Source organism: Onychostoma macrolepis, chromosome 21 (genome assembly GCF_012432095.1).
Source record: "Onychostoma macrolepis isolate SWU-2019 chromosome 21, ASM1243209v1, whole genome shotgun sequence".
NCBI lineage: Eukaryota > Metazoa > Chordata > Actinopteri > Cypriniformes > Cyprinidae > Onychostoma > Onychostoma macrolepis.
Window position 1 is genome coordinate 20,196,358 of NC_081175.1, and position 17,270 is coordinate 20,213,627.

The 17,270-nt window shown below is 36.5% G+C and overlaps 1 protein-coding gene across 2 annotated transcripts in view; it reads left to right on the plus strand.

Annotated features, from left to right (window-relative positions):
• Positions 1 to 17,270, plus strand: part of sfswap (splicing factor SWAP) — a 95,322-nt gene that overhangs the window by 70,067 nt on the left and 7,985 nt on the right. For both annotated transcript variants that reach the window (XM_058757420.1, XM_058757421.1), the window contains exons 14-15: positions 3,381 to 3,694; positions 8,578 to 8,724. In XM_058757420.1, coding sequence (XP_058613403.1) covers positions 3,381 to 3,694; positions 8,578 to 8,724 — 461 coding nt within the window. The remainder of the gene's footprint in view (positions 1 to 3,380; positions 3,695 to 8,577; positions 8,725 to 17,270) is intronic.

Sequence of the window (17,270 nt, forward strand, 5' to 3'; positions counted from 1 at the left end):
ACGAAGATAATAGCTTTTTAGACTCCCATTAGATGTGACATATTGTGTGTGTGGAGAAAAATCGTCAAATGAATTCAACTCCTGTTTCCCTGAAGTACCTTTGGAACGATTGTCCTAAACTCCAAGCTCACCAGGTGCTCCTCCAGAATTAGAGATACAATAGCCTTTCGTTTAGAGAAGCTAAAGACAATCATAAATAATGGTTAGTTTCAGGAAGCCCAAGCTAATTAGCGTAGCGCTGAGTGTCAACGCGTTGTCTCTGCCAAAGTCGCTGCGCCTCAGTATCTGAGGAATCCTAGGAAAGCGAAGTAAACTGTGGCAAAGATCAAAGAGACTCATTCTAGGTGTCGTTATTTGAATGAAAAAGGGTGTCTGCATTTTTGCTTGCTATAGAAGAGAGAGAGATGTCGACTATCTAAAATGTTGTGTTGCTGCTCATGCATTTAAATGCCTTTCATAACACACTGAATCTGCCTTGTGCAGTCAATGTTTGGGGAAAATCTGAGGAGATTGAGGTGATCGTGTCAAAAGTTGAGGAAGACGGATCTGCTGACTCGTCTCTGATGATACTTTCCCGCCCTTTGTGACCTGGAGTGTGTATTTACTGTGAGAAATGTATACAAGGAAAAGGCTGCTGGCTGTAATTGCGCACTTCAACCTGAGGCACTTCCTCCTTGACTTTTTCTCTAAGCTGTCAGTCCAAACACTTTCAATCCAGTGGAGCTGGTTTAAAAAATAACAAAACTACTGTGGTAAAAACTTCGGATTCTGCCAGTGTCTCCAGAGAATGTGAACTAAATAGCAGCAATTTACCTCACTTACGTTTATTTTTCTCTGCAAGTATGAAAAACAGATGGATTAAATATGCTGCGCACTTTTCACTGCAGACGGAGCAGATTAATTTAGCACCAGGGTTTTAATAACTCCATTTGTTCTTCTGATGTTCTAGGTACCACTTCTGTACTTGTCACGACCCCTGAGGAGCTTTGTCTGTGTACTCTGTTGGAATGTCTCATTGTCTCAGAATATTTATTTTATAGTAGTTACATACATATAGATGTATGTACTGTATGTAGATAGGTCGGTATTTACCTACATATGTTTGTACTGTATGTGTGTGTGTGAGTGTGTGTGTATAATTAAAAAAAAAAAAAAAAAAAAAGTTAATTTATAATATCAATGTAGTTTTATAGTTTTCCTTTTCTCCCTTTAAGAAGCTGTGAATATTCTAATAATAATCATAGTTGTTGTTTTTTGTTGTTGTTGTTTTTTTAATATTTCATTTGGGGCAAGCCATAAATATAATCAGTGAATTAATCAAAATATTGTATAATTAATTTGATTATTTATTTATTTAGTAACTTGATGAGAGCAAATTAGATGCTCTAAATTGCTCTTATTTAGGCAAACCTCTTAAGTGGTAGAATTTAACCCATTATCAACTAATACACTTCTAAAAGATAAGACGGGCCTGTTTTGCACTCATATTCCCAAGTGTCTTTATTGAGCAAGTAAAGCTGTGATTAACCCCTAAAGCTGTCGGAGCGAACTACCACTCACAGACTGTCTCTTTACTCAGGCTGATTTGCTTTAGTCACAGTCTCAGGTTGAACAAACACAGTGTTTGAAATATTTATAGATCGATAGATGACAAATACAATCTTCAGATTGCGATTTGAACCATGTTTGTGCGTGAAGGACCAAATAAAACGTTTATGAAAGAAATGAAAGGTTAGACCTTGCCGTTTGTCTCCTACTAGCACTCCCACCTTTCTCTCACACTCAATCTTCCTCGCTCTCTCCCTTTCACTTGGATTTCTTAGAGTTCCAATAGCGGAACACCAGCTGGTTTTTATACTGTAGGGATTTGGACGAACACTTTCTCCTTAATATGTGCAGTGACTAAGCTCTCTAACTTTGCTGACCTGGCATTCTCAGCTCTTCTCTGAAGGTGTATACTTAGTGGTACTTAAAAGGCAAAGCATCACTATTGCTCAAACCTTGGGTTATGGATTTGAACAAACCCTAAGTATTAAACTTCTCAAATCATCCTGCACAGTTTGTCCTACAAAGTTTGTGCTCAAATCATGTGGTATGTTGCGCTATTCCAATAAAACTGTTCAGAAAATCTAAAAATCCATGTTAAAGGTGGCACCCAAGCCATAACTAGTGACCAAAACATCATAGAGACTTGAGGCTGTCCTTGTGTGACTTTGCCCAGTAATCAACATGCTAGAAACTGCATAGCAATGCTCTGGCAACCTTTTTTTATAGAAAATGTAAAAATATACACATGCCCGATTACATGGGCTCTAACAGGCTTGATATTTCAGAGGGCACTTTGTCCCTATCTCTCGAAAACAGACGTGAGAGACCGGACACTTGTGCCACGCTCTCCTTTGGGGTTTATCTAGCCAAATGTCAACCCAAAACCCCTGAACTCAAACCCAACCCTGCGTCCCATTATGTAACTCCAGCTAGAGAGTTATCAAATTGAATGCACTTTTCTAATCTTCCATCTACAGCACCTACTCCAACACCCTCTTGCCCTGAGCAGCACTATCTTTTACATAAGAGACGTTCCCATGCTAGATAGAGAGAGAAAAACACTATTTCTAGATTAATTGGGACACGTTTAAAAATACTTCAGGATGATATTGTGTCCTGGTTCTGTTTAAGCTCTCCAGAGCTGTATTATATGACCTGTAGCCCTTAGATTTCGAGCCTGACTTTGAGTTCATCGCCTTTTCTGCCTCGTGATAAAATAGACTTTTTATTTCCTCGCGTGTGATGAACCGAGACCCGCAGATGTGGTTTCGACGGCATGAGCTGCAGCGTTGATTGATGAAATTCCATTTCTGATGTGAATCCAACAGCAGAGGGGATCTCATTTAACCAGACAGACACATATTGAAGTGATTACGACGGAAGAGAATGGCCAATTATGTTTCTGCCAGACCCATATTATGCTGCGAAACAACCAGTATTTTTAATTAGCGCTATTTCTGGGGTGGAAGGAGCGAAGTGGAGTTATTAAGACCAGGGATAAAAAAGACACAGGCACTGCTCTGGGGAGCCGTCCACATTCATAGTAACATTGCTTCCTTTCACATGGAGACTGATGGCAAAAACCTTTCTAAATTGGATACGGTCCCCAAGACCGCTCAAAGCCAGTTGTGGCTCTATTGATTGGGGCAGATGCGCAAATTTAGAAAGCCAATGGGACCACCTTTCATCTCATATGTGTTGTAATATTGTCCAGAGAAAGCAGCCTGATTGGATTTTGCTCATTAAAATGGCAGTTTTCTTTCATGTGTGCATCTGAGTTGCGCTTCAGGTCTCGTGTGTCTAATCCCTCTTTCTTTGTTGTGTCTCTCCAGCCATTGGTGTCCGCCCTTCCCATGAGCGGCATCCCTCAACACATGTCTCGTATACCAGGCTTTGACTACCAGCCTTTGGAAAGCGCACTAACAAGGAGTTTGAACGCCCCTGCTTCTCATGTGACCACTTCTTCCGCCTCGTCTTCTTCCCGTGGGCCTGAAAGGGATCGGGATAGGGATCGGGATCGAGAACGGGACAAGAGGAAGAAGAAACATAAGAGAAGGTCTCGGTCCAGGTCCCGCTCGCGCTCCAGATCCAAATCCAAAACCAAGCACTCTTTGCCCAGTGCCTACCGCACCTTCAGGAGATCCAGGTAATGGCTTGGGAGTTGTAACATATTTCCAGGAACGATTTAAACCGTTAAGAAAGAGCTTGTTAATTGCTAATGGCATGTACCTAGGGCTACATTTACTGAAATGTAATTATGTTTTTAAACTGCCTTTTCCTCCTTATCCATCCAAAAATGTGTTAATCTAAATGGCCTTTTAAGTTAAATGTAAAATGTGGTTTTAGGGCTTCAAAGTTGGAATTAATCATTTGAAAATTTCACTTCTTAAACTTAGTTGCAGAAAAAAAGTATGTGAACCCTTGGGTTAACTTTGGATTTCTGTATAAATTTGTTATAAAATGTGATCTGATCTTCAACAAAGTCAGAACTTTAGATCTGCTTAAATAAAACACAAACAATGAAATGCTTTTATTGAACACGCAGTGTAAACATTCAGTGCAGGGTGGAAAGAGCAGGTGGAAACTTCAATTTAAAGGGACAGTTCACCCAAAAAGTTTCTCATTTACTCATCCTCATGTCGTTCTAAGCCTGTCTGACTTTTTCTTCTGCACAAAAGAAGATATTTTGAAGAATGTTGATAATGAAGCGTTGACCTTCATTATATGGCCAAAAAAATGACACAGACATTTCTCAAAATATCTTTTTTTATGTTCCTATGCAGCTTTGGAACAATATGAGGGTTGGAAAATGGTAATAGCATTTAATGTTTGGGTGAATTTAGGGTCTCAGTGTGCACCAAATGATTCCTGTAATTTCAGCTCATTTTCAGATAGGAATATCTGGAAGAATTTAGGAATAATTGTGACTTTAAAACTTTAATGACCAGTATATGCAGAAATCAGTAGTAATAGTCCAAGGGTTCACATACTCTTTTTCCTGCATCTATATCAATAAATACATGTGGAGAGAGTGGCTTATCAAAAGTTTTACTCCCAGAAGCTTGAGGCAAGGATGCAATAACCCACCTCTAAACTTTTGTTCACCCCTCCACCGCCCTCGTTTTTTTTATTCGTCCTCTTTATTGGAAATCAAGGCCGATTTGTCATTATCCGCTGCTGAAGTTGCAGTAATTACAGTGCCCTCATCATGCCTGTCCTGACGTTCTGTAATATAATTTCTGGAGATTAAATCATTTTGGCCCCAGAATTTAAATCACTTACAGTGTGTAAAGGGCCTTGCTTTCTTCTTTCTCTCTCTCCATCTTTCACAATCTCTGGCTCTTTTCCTTGGTTATATTTCCATGCAAACTTGCCAAACAAGGGCAAAAAGTGTGGCTATAACTCAGATGAACTTGCGAGGTGAAATATCGAAAGAAGTAAAACTTCCTCTAATACGAGATAAGGAATTGCCTCGTTCTCTCTCTCTCTTTATGTGTATATATATATATATTTATATATATATATATATATATATTTTTTTAGAAAGAGAATTTTATATATATATTTATATATATAATATATTTATTTAGAAAGAGAATTTTATATATATATTTATATATATAATATATTTATTTAGAAAGAGAATTTTATATATATATTTATATAGATTTGTAGAATAAATCTTGTGTCTGTGAAAGAGAAAGATTGAGATGAGTTTTGGGCAGAAGCTCTTCTTAGACTACTAATCTAGTTTGGCTGAGCCCCTGTGGGGCTCTGTAGATATCGCCTTGGCTTTAGCCATGTTCTCCAGCTAAGAGCTATATGAGAAATCTTTCTATCCCTGGTGGTTTTCTTATTCCTCTGTTATTGAACTGCAGTTCATCCGCTTACTTCATAGGCTTTGCACCACTGCGCAGACTGCAGCGTCTGCATTAAGATGACAATCCCATCTCCGTCTAATCCAGATCGTCTCACTTCCGAGTTAATTTCTCATCGGGGAAAGCCCCATCATGGCCTTCCAGTGTTGCCCTTTCCCATTAGTCCTCAGATGACCTGAGATAATGAGTATCTGGAGTGGCACTACACCTTTGTCCACACTCACCCTATCTGTCATGTCCTTCCACAACCGTGTCATTAACTGGCATGGACATGTACGTTTCTCAAGCCAGACACATGACCTTGTGGTTCTGACCTTGTTCCCTGATTGCTGTCGAGTGGCGGAGGGCCTTTAGACCACGAGTGTTTGTTTTACAGCAGGTCAGCTCGTGTTTGGGCCGAGTCCTGGTCAAGGATGTCTGAGTATCGCCACTTCAGTAGAGGAAATGAGTGTCAAAGTGTTCAGATGTCACCTTTTGTACTTTTCCCCAGTAATTGCCATTTTTTGTGAGCTGATTTTGAATTTAAGAGGAATTTAATAAACTATTTGTGTCATGTAGTCTTGAGAATATTGAGGTAAAGAGCTAAAGTGCATGTCAAGCTTTCAAATACTAGGAAGCAGGTTTTTAAAGAGGGTGGTTTTAGATTTAGATCTGATTTTTACTTGCAACCTTTTTGACTTTTTGACTTAACTTTGACTTGGCTTAAATTGATAGAATATTTAACATTTTTCAAATCTAATCAACATTATTTGCATACTGAATCTCCTATACTTACCTTGGTGAAAAGAGTAATATTGTGAAATATTATTACAGTTGATAGCAGCTGTTTTTTTTTTTTTTCTAATTATATTTTAAAATGTAATTTATTCATGTGATGACGAAGCTGAATTTTAGTAGCCATTAATCCAATTTTCAGTGTCACACGATCCTTCAGAAATCTTTCTAATATGCTGATTTGGTGCTCAAGAGGCATTTCTTATTATTATCTATGCAGTTGTTGTACTTTCAATTGAAAACAGTTGTGCCGATTAATCTTTTCATGGAAACCATAATACAAAAGAACTGCTTTTAATTGAAATAGAAATGTAATGCATCTTTGCTGAATAAAAGTTTTCATTTATATTTGAATGGGAGTGTATGTTGACTGATATTGGAATTAATTTTTTACTTTATTTGGACAGATTAGTATAGAATTTTTGTATAAAATGTATTATTTATCGAGTATAAAAGCAGTAGCATTTAAATAATGCAACCCAAAGCCTAAAACCTGATTCCAGTCTGTAATTCTAGTAAAATTACAGTAAAATCGTTGTTTTATCTCCAATATTTTACCATATTATACCAATATACCAATTATCTACTTTTTATTTCATCAATAATTATAATACAACACCATCAAGGAAACTAGAAAACGGTTCATTTGACTAGATAACTTTTTATATATAATGTTAGTAAATGGTATAAATCAAACATCACCACAAACCATGAGCCTGTTGTTTTTTATTATAGCCTTCATAAATAACAAGCCCATATCTCAGTCGGTGACTCCGACAGTGAGCATGGGCATTTAATTGGCAATCCTAGGGCCACAAGTAATTATAAAGCAGCTGTTTTCTGACATCAAACATGACCAGTGTTATAACTCTAATTTTGTTACCGCTAATAATACCGGTGTCAGTATTTAAAGCTACTCACTCATTTTTATTTGCTGCCTCCTGACATCTCTTCTCCAACCGGTGCGTCAACACTAGGAACCAGCCACACATTTATCCTTAATGAGTATATCTGTCCAGTGTAGCGGAAAAAGAAAAGAAAAATGAAATTCACACTGGACACAATTATAATAAATGGATGCAAATGTATTACAGTGGGGGGGGGGAAATACTTTCCTCTTCATCAAATAATATCTGCAGTACACCCCTGCAGTAGATTATTAATGATTAGATTTAATGTCTGTTTTACTTTCTTCTTCCTGTCTGTATAAATATATATTTCTCTCTCTCTCTCTCTCTGCCTGTTCCTGACCCCCACATTTTCATCGCTCTACTTGTTTAAAGTGTACGTGCATATGAGATATTTATTTTAATTCACATTATCCTTCTGTGTGGGTATATACACGTATGATTACATTTCAACCTACGCACAACTCTTAATAACATCCCATCCGTTTTGTTACTGAAATGTGTTCGTCAACATTACGAGCATTTTCCAGGATCAGTGAGGCTCATTTTGTACTATTATTGAACATTAAAATTATGACGTGGCTGTGCCCTGCAATGAATTAAATACATAATTCTTATTAAACCTGAATGGAATTGATATTTTATAGAATTTTCAGAGATGTTTCACAAGGTGTTTGTTTTTTTACTCTGAGTTTTGTCAAATTCACAGCACAAATCTGCTATAAATGTGCCAATTGCTGCTTCATTTACAACTGTAAACTGTAACTACCGTCATTCTTGACATTTATGATTCGCCATTTGAGATCCACTCAGGTCTAGTGACAGTCCCAGACAGCTTGCACTGGAGAACAATGCTCACTGATTTGCCCAAATTTTTCAGGTCCATGACATTTCTTCAGTGTCTTTGCAGTGTTTACATTGATGTCTGCTGTGCATGGCACATAAGTCTAGGACTGTCAAAGATAAAAATGTGACAGCTATTTGAGTGGTTTATGTCAGATATTAACAGGACATTTTATGTGTGTGGTTTTCCCAAAAAATTGTAATAGCTTGCAGCATATTTTAATTGTCATCAAAAATTAACAATGAAATCGCACAAGCAAGACATATTAACCGTATCATATTTATTTCATGGTTTTAATGTCATCCACAAAAAAATTTGCTTTATTTCAGTTTTTTTTTTTTAATTAAAATTCATTTAAAATTTTACGTTATCTAATAGTTTTTGTTTGCAATAATAACCTTTCTTCAATGTTCAAGACTTCAACTCCTCATTACTTATTTTTAGAACTTTCTCCATCTGTCAAAAATGTTTTAAAGAGGTAATAGCGAGCAATGAACCATCATCAGCTGACAATTAATTTAACAGCATCAAGAAGTCAAACCTGTGGGTTGATTTCTTGAGCAAGACTTCTAAGTTGACTGTGTTTCTTTCCATTCAATCTCTTTTTCTCTTTCTCCACTCTCAGGTCTCAGTCTCGTTCCCCCAGCCGCAGAGACAGACGAGCTCGCTCTTCAGACAGAAAGCGTGATGAGAGAAAGAAGGAGAGCTATGGCCCAAGCACCTACCGCCTTGGCAGCAACCCAGCACTGGGCAGGAAGCGCTCCAGATCAAGGTGGGGTGGCACTTAGGCCACATCAGGGCTCAAAAAGACAATTTTGGTGTTGTTTGGGGTTTTTTTGGTTTTGTTCTGTGACTAAAACAAAACAAAACATTTTTTTTTAGATTTTTATACACTGTTGGGGTTTTTATTCAGTAAGAAATTAATACTTTAGCAAGGATGCATTAAATTGAAATGTAACATTAAAGACATGTATAATATTATATTTTGATTTTTTTATTTCAAATAAATACTGTTCTTTTGAACTTTCTATTCATGAAAAAAAATCCTGAAAAAAAAAAATGTATCATGGTTTCCACTGAAATATTAAGGAGCACAACTGTTTTCAACATGGATAATACAATGATATAAGAATAATAGTATAATAATAAGAATAACAATAATAAGAAGAAATGTTTCTTAAGCACCAAATTAGAATATTAGCATGATTTCTGAAGACTGGAGTAATGGCTCCTGAAAATTCACTTTTGAAACACAGGAATAAATTAGTGTGACATACTGAAATAGAAAAAAAGTTATTTTGAATTGTAATTATATTTAACAATATTCCTGTTTTTACTGTTTTTGGTCAAATAAAAGCAGTTATTGTGAGCATAGGAGACTAAAAATACATTTTAGAAAAATGTACCAACCACAAACTTTTGAACAGTAATGTACATATACAAAAATGTGGCCTATATATCAGTGTTAATTTCGTTGATGCATAATTTTCGTAGACAACATATTTTTCACTGACGACAATGAGACAATAACTAACGAAAACTCTTTTTGAATGACAAAAATTATGACGTAAATCTATTGACATTTACGTCAACGAATAAAAATGAGATGAAAATGTTAGGGAGAGACGATTTGGGAAGAGACTCATTCAGAACGAATCTGCTGCATAGGAGGTTAGATGCGAACATATGAACTGCAGGGCTCGCAAAATCGCTAGCCCGACGTCCCGGGGCTATTGTGTTTTCCAGTCAGGTTGCCAAAATGTATCACTGCCTGCCCGACGGGCTCCTTAAATACAGATCTCCCGTGGGTCCTTAAAAACTCTTAAAGTGAGTTGTATCAAACTTAAGGCCATAAAAAGTTTTAAATACGTTAAATGGTATAAGAAATGTCTTAATTATAATTTCAAGAGGTCTTACAGTTGGGGACAGAAAGACAAGAGTCGCGATAAGGCAGGATTAAACTTCAAAAGGCAACAATGTCATTGAATAAATATGAGCGCGGCACGTTTCAAGTCGAAACGCGGCGCGGATGTCTTTATGTGAATGTATCTGAAGGGAACCGACTGTCCTCAGAAACGTGTCGTTGGCATTTTAATTTCATTTTACCTATAATTCCTGATAAAGCAGCGTTTATGAGCGCGGAGCTGCTTTGTGTACAGCGTTTCCGGGGAAACCGCAGTATTTCAGCGCTCCTAAAGCGCCACCTCATGGCAGAGAATGAATTTGCATTTCCAAATAGCCTTTCTTATTGCTTATGGTCAGATCAATGCAAATATCAACTCATGTTTTTACGCAGAAAACACATAGAGTTGTAAATGAGAAAGAAGTTAATGTGCCTTCTAAAAATCTAAACAATTAAGACAGTAATATGTATACGTTTTAAATTAACATAATTTATATGCTTGATTTATCCCTTTTCATAAAAATGATCTATAGCTTGAAACGCTGTTGTATAAGGTTTTTGTGAAAACCTGTATCTGAACTGTAAATCATGTAATTTTATGACTTGCGCAGCACTTAAAATTGGTCATAAATTGCCTTAAATATATTTGTAAAAATTCTGTAGATACCCTGTAAATAGTGAAATAAAATTCCTTCCTTCATATTTGTTGATATTTGTGTATTGAAAATATTTTTGATTGACATTTAAACTCCTATCTGATTTTCTATATTTAAAAAAAAAAAAAAAGGTAATTTTTTTTAATTTGGGCTAGTTAAATTAATTTTCGGGCTACCAAAATCTGAAGAGCACCTGCCCGAAGGGCTACCAGGGATTTTTAAATTTTGCGAGCCCTGAACCGGCCAGACATAAGCTAAAATACACTTACTGCACGGCGCACAAAACGTTCAAAAATGTAAATATGTGGGAGTAAGAGAAGAGCAGGCATATGGATTAATCTGACGACGCAAGAGAGAACTCAATTCGGTCTGGTTTTCTGAGCGCAGACATTGAAACATACACACAGAAAGCATCTCACAGTGCGCGAGCACTCTTTCACGTCGCATCAATGGAGAAATACACACAGAATGATGTCGAAATGTCCGTTTTGATGAGTATTCATGTAAACACATTTGATTACGTCTTAAGTGAACGTAAACAGTAAGGAGAATGTGTATCAGTACATTGCATCCATTGCATCTGTGCATTCGGTTTTATAGGGACAGCAGCCTAATTTAGTCACTATTGTCCGAGTCATTGATGTAATCAAGCAACAAAAGAAAGACAGAAAATCACTCACTGCTCTTGACTGAATCACTTTAGTAGCCCTAAAGATTAATCTAAATTTATTCATAGAAATAAATGTCTGCTTGAAAGAATGAAGAATATGGTAAACAAGTTGTTATAAAGAATGCATAATTAGCCTATATAACCATTGGTATTTCATTACAAAGAAGACCATGTTCTTGTTCTTTATTAGAAGTGGTTTTATTTAATTTTAACAAAGGCATGTTGTGTGTCACCGCAGTTAAATCGCAGTCTACACCAGTTAAATCGCAGTCTATCATGATAAAACCTTAATATCAAACCTATATAATGAGTTTGGAAATGTTAGAGAAATGCTTAATAAATGCGATGTAACTAAACCAATAATTAGATTTTAGCAGACTAAATTTACTGTAGATTTAGTCGACTATAATCTTTTGATATTTAGTCGATTAAAACTAGACTAAAACTAAAAACAATTCAGATAACTAAAATATGACTAAAACTAAATGGCATTTTAGTCAAAAGACTATGACTAAAACTAAATCAAAATTTGCTGTCAAAAGTAACGCTACTATAAATCTAACCTTTCATTGGAGAATAAGAATTTAAAATTGGGGGAAATATCATTATGAAATAAATGTTTTTCTCTAATGCACATTGCGCACAATTAACGGCACCCTTTTATTCAGTACATTTTGAAACCTCCATTTGCTGGTTTAACAGCTCTAAATTTTCTCCTATAATGCCTGATGAGGTTAGAGAACACCTGACAAGAGATCAGAGACCATTCCTTCATCCAGAATCACTCCAGACCCTTTAGATTCCCAGCTCCATGATGGTGCTTCTTCTCTTCAGTTTACCCCACTCATTTTCTATAGGGTTCAGGTCAGAGGACTGGAATGGCCATAGCAGAAGCTTGGTTTTGTGTTCAGTGACCCGTTTTTGAGGTTTGTGTTTAGATTATTGTACGGTTGGAAGATCCGAACATGGCTCATTATAAGATTTCTAACAGTCATTCACTTATTGATATTTTATCTGTTGGTATTTGATAGAATCCATGATGCCATATGTCTAAACAAGATGTCCAGGACCTCCAACATCAAAAATACAGCAGTATATTTAATTGTACACATGGGGTACTTTTTATCCCTGTGTTCACCAAACCCATCTTGTTTGCTGCTAAAAAGCTCATTTTTTTAGTTTCATCTGACCATAGAAGCCAGTCCCATTTGAAGTTCCAGTTGTGTCTGATAACTGAATATGCTGGAGTTTGTTTTTGGATGAGCTAGGAGAATTTTTCTTGAAACCCTCCCAAACAACCAATGTGGTGATGTAGATGCTGTTTGACAATTTGTTTTTAAGGTTTTCTGACCCCGAGACTCAACTATTTTCTGCAATTCTCCAGCTGTAGTCCTTGGAGAGTCTTTAGCCACTCAAACTCTCCTTCTCACCGGGCATTAGGACGATATAGACACACATCCTCTTCCAGGCAGTTTCGTAACATTTTCTGTTGATTGGAAATTCTTAATTATTGCCCTGATGGTGGAAATGGGAATTTTCACTGCTCTAGCTCTTTTCTTAAAGCCACTTCACTAATTTGTGAAGCTCAATTATTTTTTGCTGCGTATCAGAAATATGTTCTTTGTTTTTTCTCATTGTGATGGATGATTAAGGGAATTTGGGCTTTGTTTTCCCTCCTATTTATATTTCTGTGAAACAGGAAGCCATGGCTGGATAATTTCATGTTCATAATCACCCTGGAGTGCTCAAAATTGTGAATATGAATGGGAATATACTTCAGAGATATTTTACTCATAATAATTTCTAGGGGTGCCAATAATTGTGACCAACGTGTATTTAAGAAAAACATTTATTTCATAATGACATTTCCCCCATTTTAAATTCTTATTATCCAATGAAAGGTTCGATTTTTGGGAAGTTTTTTAAATAAAAGATCAAAAGGATTAACATTTGATCATATTTACCAAGGGTCAAGATATTTTTGGCCATGACTGTACACATACATACATACACACATACTTTTTTTTAAATTTACAGGTTTACAGTGGCACACTGCTGTTAATTCCAAATATAATGACAGTAGGAAGAACATGTTTATATTAATGGCATGTTTTATTTAAATATCATCACAAGGAGCAGTTTGGCTGATTGTCAGCATACATACTGCTGTTCACAGTGGGTAAAAAGGGCTTTCCTGGTGTTTCCTCAGAGTCTGTAGCAGGCATGATCTTTTCATTCACTATAATCCTTCTATTGAAGAGTCCTCTGAGACTCCACTCCATGACACCGCTATCATCACCCTACCCTCTCACTCATTTCCTCTACCTTCCCATTATTTTCTTACCGACACCTATAAGGTGCTAAAGCACCACAGAAAGAGACGGTCATGGTGACTTCTCAGATCTCACCCAGCTTTTATGTCATTGGTTTTTATCTGGGCAGCCCACTCTCTCCAGTGCTCTTTAAAGCTTAGCTGAGACGTTTCTTCATGTTCTGCTGCTGAGGAGGTTGCAAAGACAAGCTTTTTACACATCTCCTACAAAAGAAAAAAAGTTCAGCATCTTTCATTACACCCTCGACCCTTTTTGGTTTGAACTGAAGGAAGAATTGAGAGGGAGAGATGGATGGTTGGATCACTTACAGGGTTTTAGTGAGGTTTGGTTTGTTAGAGTGATGATAGAAGTGTCTCAGATGCAGAACCTTCCTTACATGCAAGCAGAGGAAGATTGAGTGCCTGTCTTGGACCAGGCAGCAGCTGTTGTCTTGAAAATATAGCATAACGGTTGGGTTACGGAAGTAAAATATAATTTATTCTCTCCATAGGAAAGTATATTTTTACAAAATATCTTAATCTTTCAAGACAGACCAGCCACAAGCTCTGAGGTTAAGCGATGGTATATGCTTCTGTAGAAACCATAAGTCACAGTGAGTCACTGCTTCACATTTAAAAAAAGAAATGATGTATAGCCTAATTCTTTGTAAATAACTACACTACCCTTGATTTTAAAGATTCATTATTCAGAAAAATCATAATCCTATCCATTTGTATATTCATTTGCATGTTATACTTTTAATACATAAGTAATACATACATGTACGTTTTTTAAATTTGAATAAAATGAGAACTAAAAGACTTTAAAATCACGAGCCAATATTTTATTCACAATAGAACATAGATAACATCGTAAATGTTTAAACTGAGAAATTTGACACTTTTCTCCACTAAATGAGCTCATTTCAAATTTGATGCCTGCTACAGGTCTCAAAAAAGTTGGCATGGGGGCAACAAAGGGCTGAAAAAGCAAGAAATTTTGAAAATATTCAGCTGGGAGAACATCTAGCAACTAATTAAGTTAATTGACATCAGGTCTGTAACATAAAAGGGATGTTTTAGAGAGGCAGAGTCTCTCAGAAGTAAAGATGGACAGAGGCTCTCCAATCTGTGAAAGAGTGCATAAAAAGATTGTGGAATACTTTAAAAACAACGTTCCTCAACGACAGGGACGTGCACAGAGTTCCTCAGGGGTGTATATATATATATATATGTATGTGTGTGTGTGTGTGTGTGTGTGTATAAGCATTTATTTAAAATATAACTTTTGCCTATACGTTGAAAAGCCTGAGGTCAGTTTTTGTTTTTTTGAAAGATATTAGATTTCATTCAGCAAAGATTTGCTAAATTGATAGAAACAGTGATAGTAAAGATTGATATTGCTAGAAAACATCTCTATTTTGCTGTTCTTTTTAATTTATCTATCAATGAACCCCAAAAAGTATCACAGGTTCCGAAAATAAATAAATAAATAAATAAATAATTTTAAAAAAGAAAGCAGCACAGCTGTTTCCAATACTGATAATAAATCAGCATATTAGAATGATTTCTGAAGGATCATGCACTGAAGACTGGACTAATGATGCTGAAAATTCAGCTTTGCATCACAGAAATAAATTATATTTTACAGTATATTAAAATAGATAAACATTCTTTTAAATTGTAGTAATATTTCACAATATTACAGTTTTTTTCTGTATTTTTGATTTTTAAAATGCAGGCTTGATGAGCATAAGACAAAAATGGTAACATGATAAAGTCCTTTCACGTCACCATTTCGCCAGCCTACACTTCACATAATAGGCCTGTAGGTGGCACTTTGGCTTCATTAACTATGATAGTTTAATCAAATAGTAAACGGTGCATCATACATAAATGTAAGTGAATTGAATACTGATTACCATCATTGCGACTTTTGGCGCTGCACGGTTTTGTGCAGTGCTTTTGTAGTCATTTAGCATCTATTTTCTCAGCGATGTAATTTGATTTATAAAATGAGACAAACCACAGATCCAGATCGCTCCACAATTAAGCTATTCTCTCCCATGTAATTTTCAACCGATTTTTGAATAAGAATGGAAAATGACTGCTCCGCTTCACATTATTGTCCAATGAAATTTGAACCTGAGCCAGATCATGATTGGTTGGTGTATTATACATGATAAACGGGCATTGATGAATTATGTAATATTCTAAAATATATAATATATGGATTTTTAATTAAATCGACACACTAGCTTTTATTATTTATGAAAAAAAGTTTAAAATATTGTTTGGTTTATCTTTTTCCTTCTGTCAACCCACTCACTGAAAGAACCATATATGGCTTGAGAGCCTATAGTTTCCGAACAGACTGTGGAATATCAGTCAGTCGAGCAAAACGCACGCAACCCATAGCAATACCTCAGATTGACAGATAAAATAAACAGGAATTTTCCGACTTTTGAGCGATTAATTACCATTTTGTACACATTGTCATGTTAATTATAATTCAAATGCATTTTATTTTATTGACTACAATATCATTGCTATTTGTCTGAGAGGGACACTTTTGAATAATTTTGAAACAGGGCAGGGGCTTGAGCCCCCAAAGCCCCCCCTTCTGCACGTGCATGCTCAACTTCAAATTGCAAAGGCTTTGCAAATCTCATCATCTACAGTGCATAACATCATAAAAAATTTCAGAGAAACTGGAGAAATCTCTGTGCGTAAGGTACAAGGCCGAAGACATTTGTTGTATGCCCATGGACGACACTGCATCACTCATCAGCATGATTCTGTCATTGACATTACTAAATGGGCCCAGGAATACTTCCAGAAACCACTGTCGGTAAACACAATTCGCCGTGCCATCTGCAGATGCTAACTAAAGCTCTATCATACAAAAAGGATGCCATATGTGAACATGGTCCAGAAGTGCCATCATGTCTTGCGGGCCAAGGCTCATTTAAAATGGACTGTTTCTAAGTGGAAAAGTGTTCTATGGTCAGACGAGTCCAAATTCAACATTCTTGTTGGAAATCACGGACGCCGTGTCCTCCGGGCTCAGCGTTCAGTTCAAAAGCCAGCATCTCTGATGGTATGGGGGTGCATAAGTGCATACGGTATGGGCAGCTTGCATGTTTTGGAAGGCACTATGAATGCTGGAAGGTATATAAAGGTTTTAGAGCAACATATGCTCCCCTCCAGATGATGTCTATTTCAGGGAAGGCCTTGAGAATTTCAGCAGGACAATGCAAAACCCATACTGCAGCTATTACAGCATGGCTTTGTAGTAGAAGAGCCTGGGTGCTGATGTGGCCTGCCTGCAGTCCAGATCTTTCACCTATAGAGAACATTTGGCGCATCATTAACCGAAAAATACGTCAAAGACGACCACGAACTCTTCAGCATCTGGAAACCTATATCAGGCAAGAATGGGACCAAATTCCAACACCAAAACTCCAGAAACTCATAACCTTGATGCCCAGACGTCTTAAAGCTGTTTTGAAAAGAAGAGGAGATGCTACACCATGGTAAACATGCCCCCGTCCCAACTATTTTGAGACCTGTAGCAGGCATCAAATTTGAATGAGCTCATTTTGTGCATAAAATTATTACATTTCTTAGTTTAACCATTTATGTTATCTATGTTCTATTGTGAATAAAATATTGGCTCATGTGATTTGAAAGTCTTTTAGTTTTCATTTTATTCAAATTGAAAAAATGTCCCAACATTTCCGGAATTCGGGTGGTGTGTGTATGTATATGTATGTAT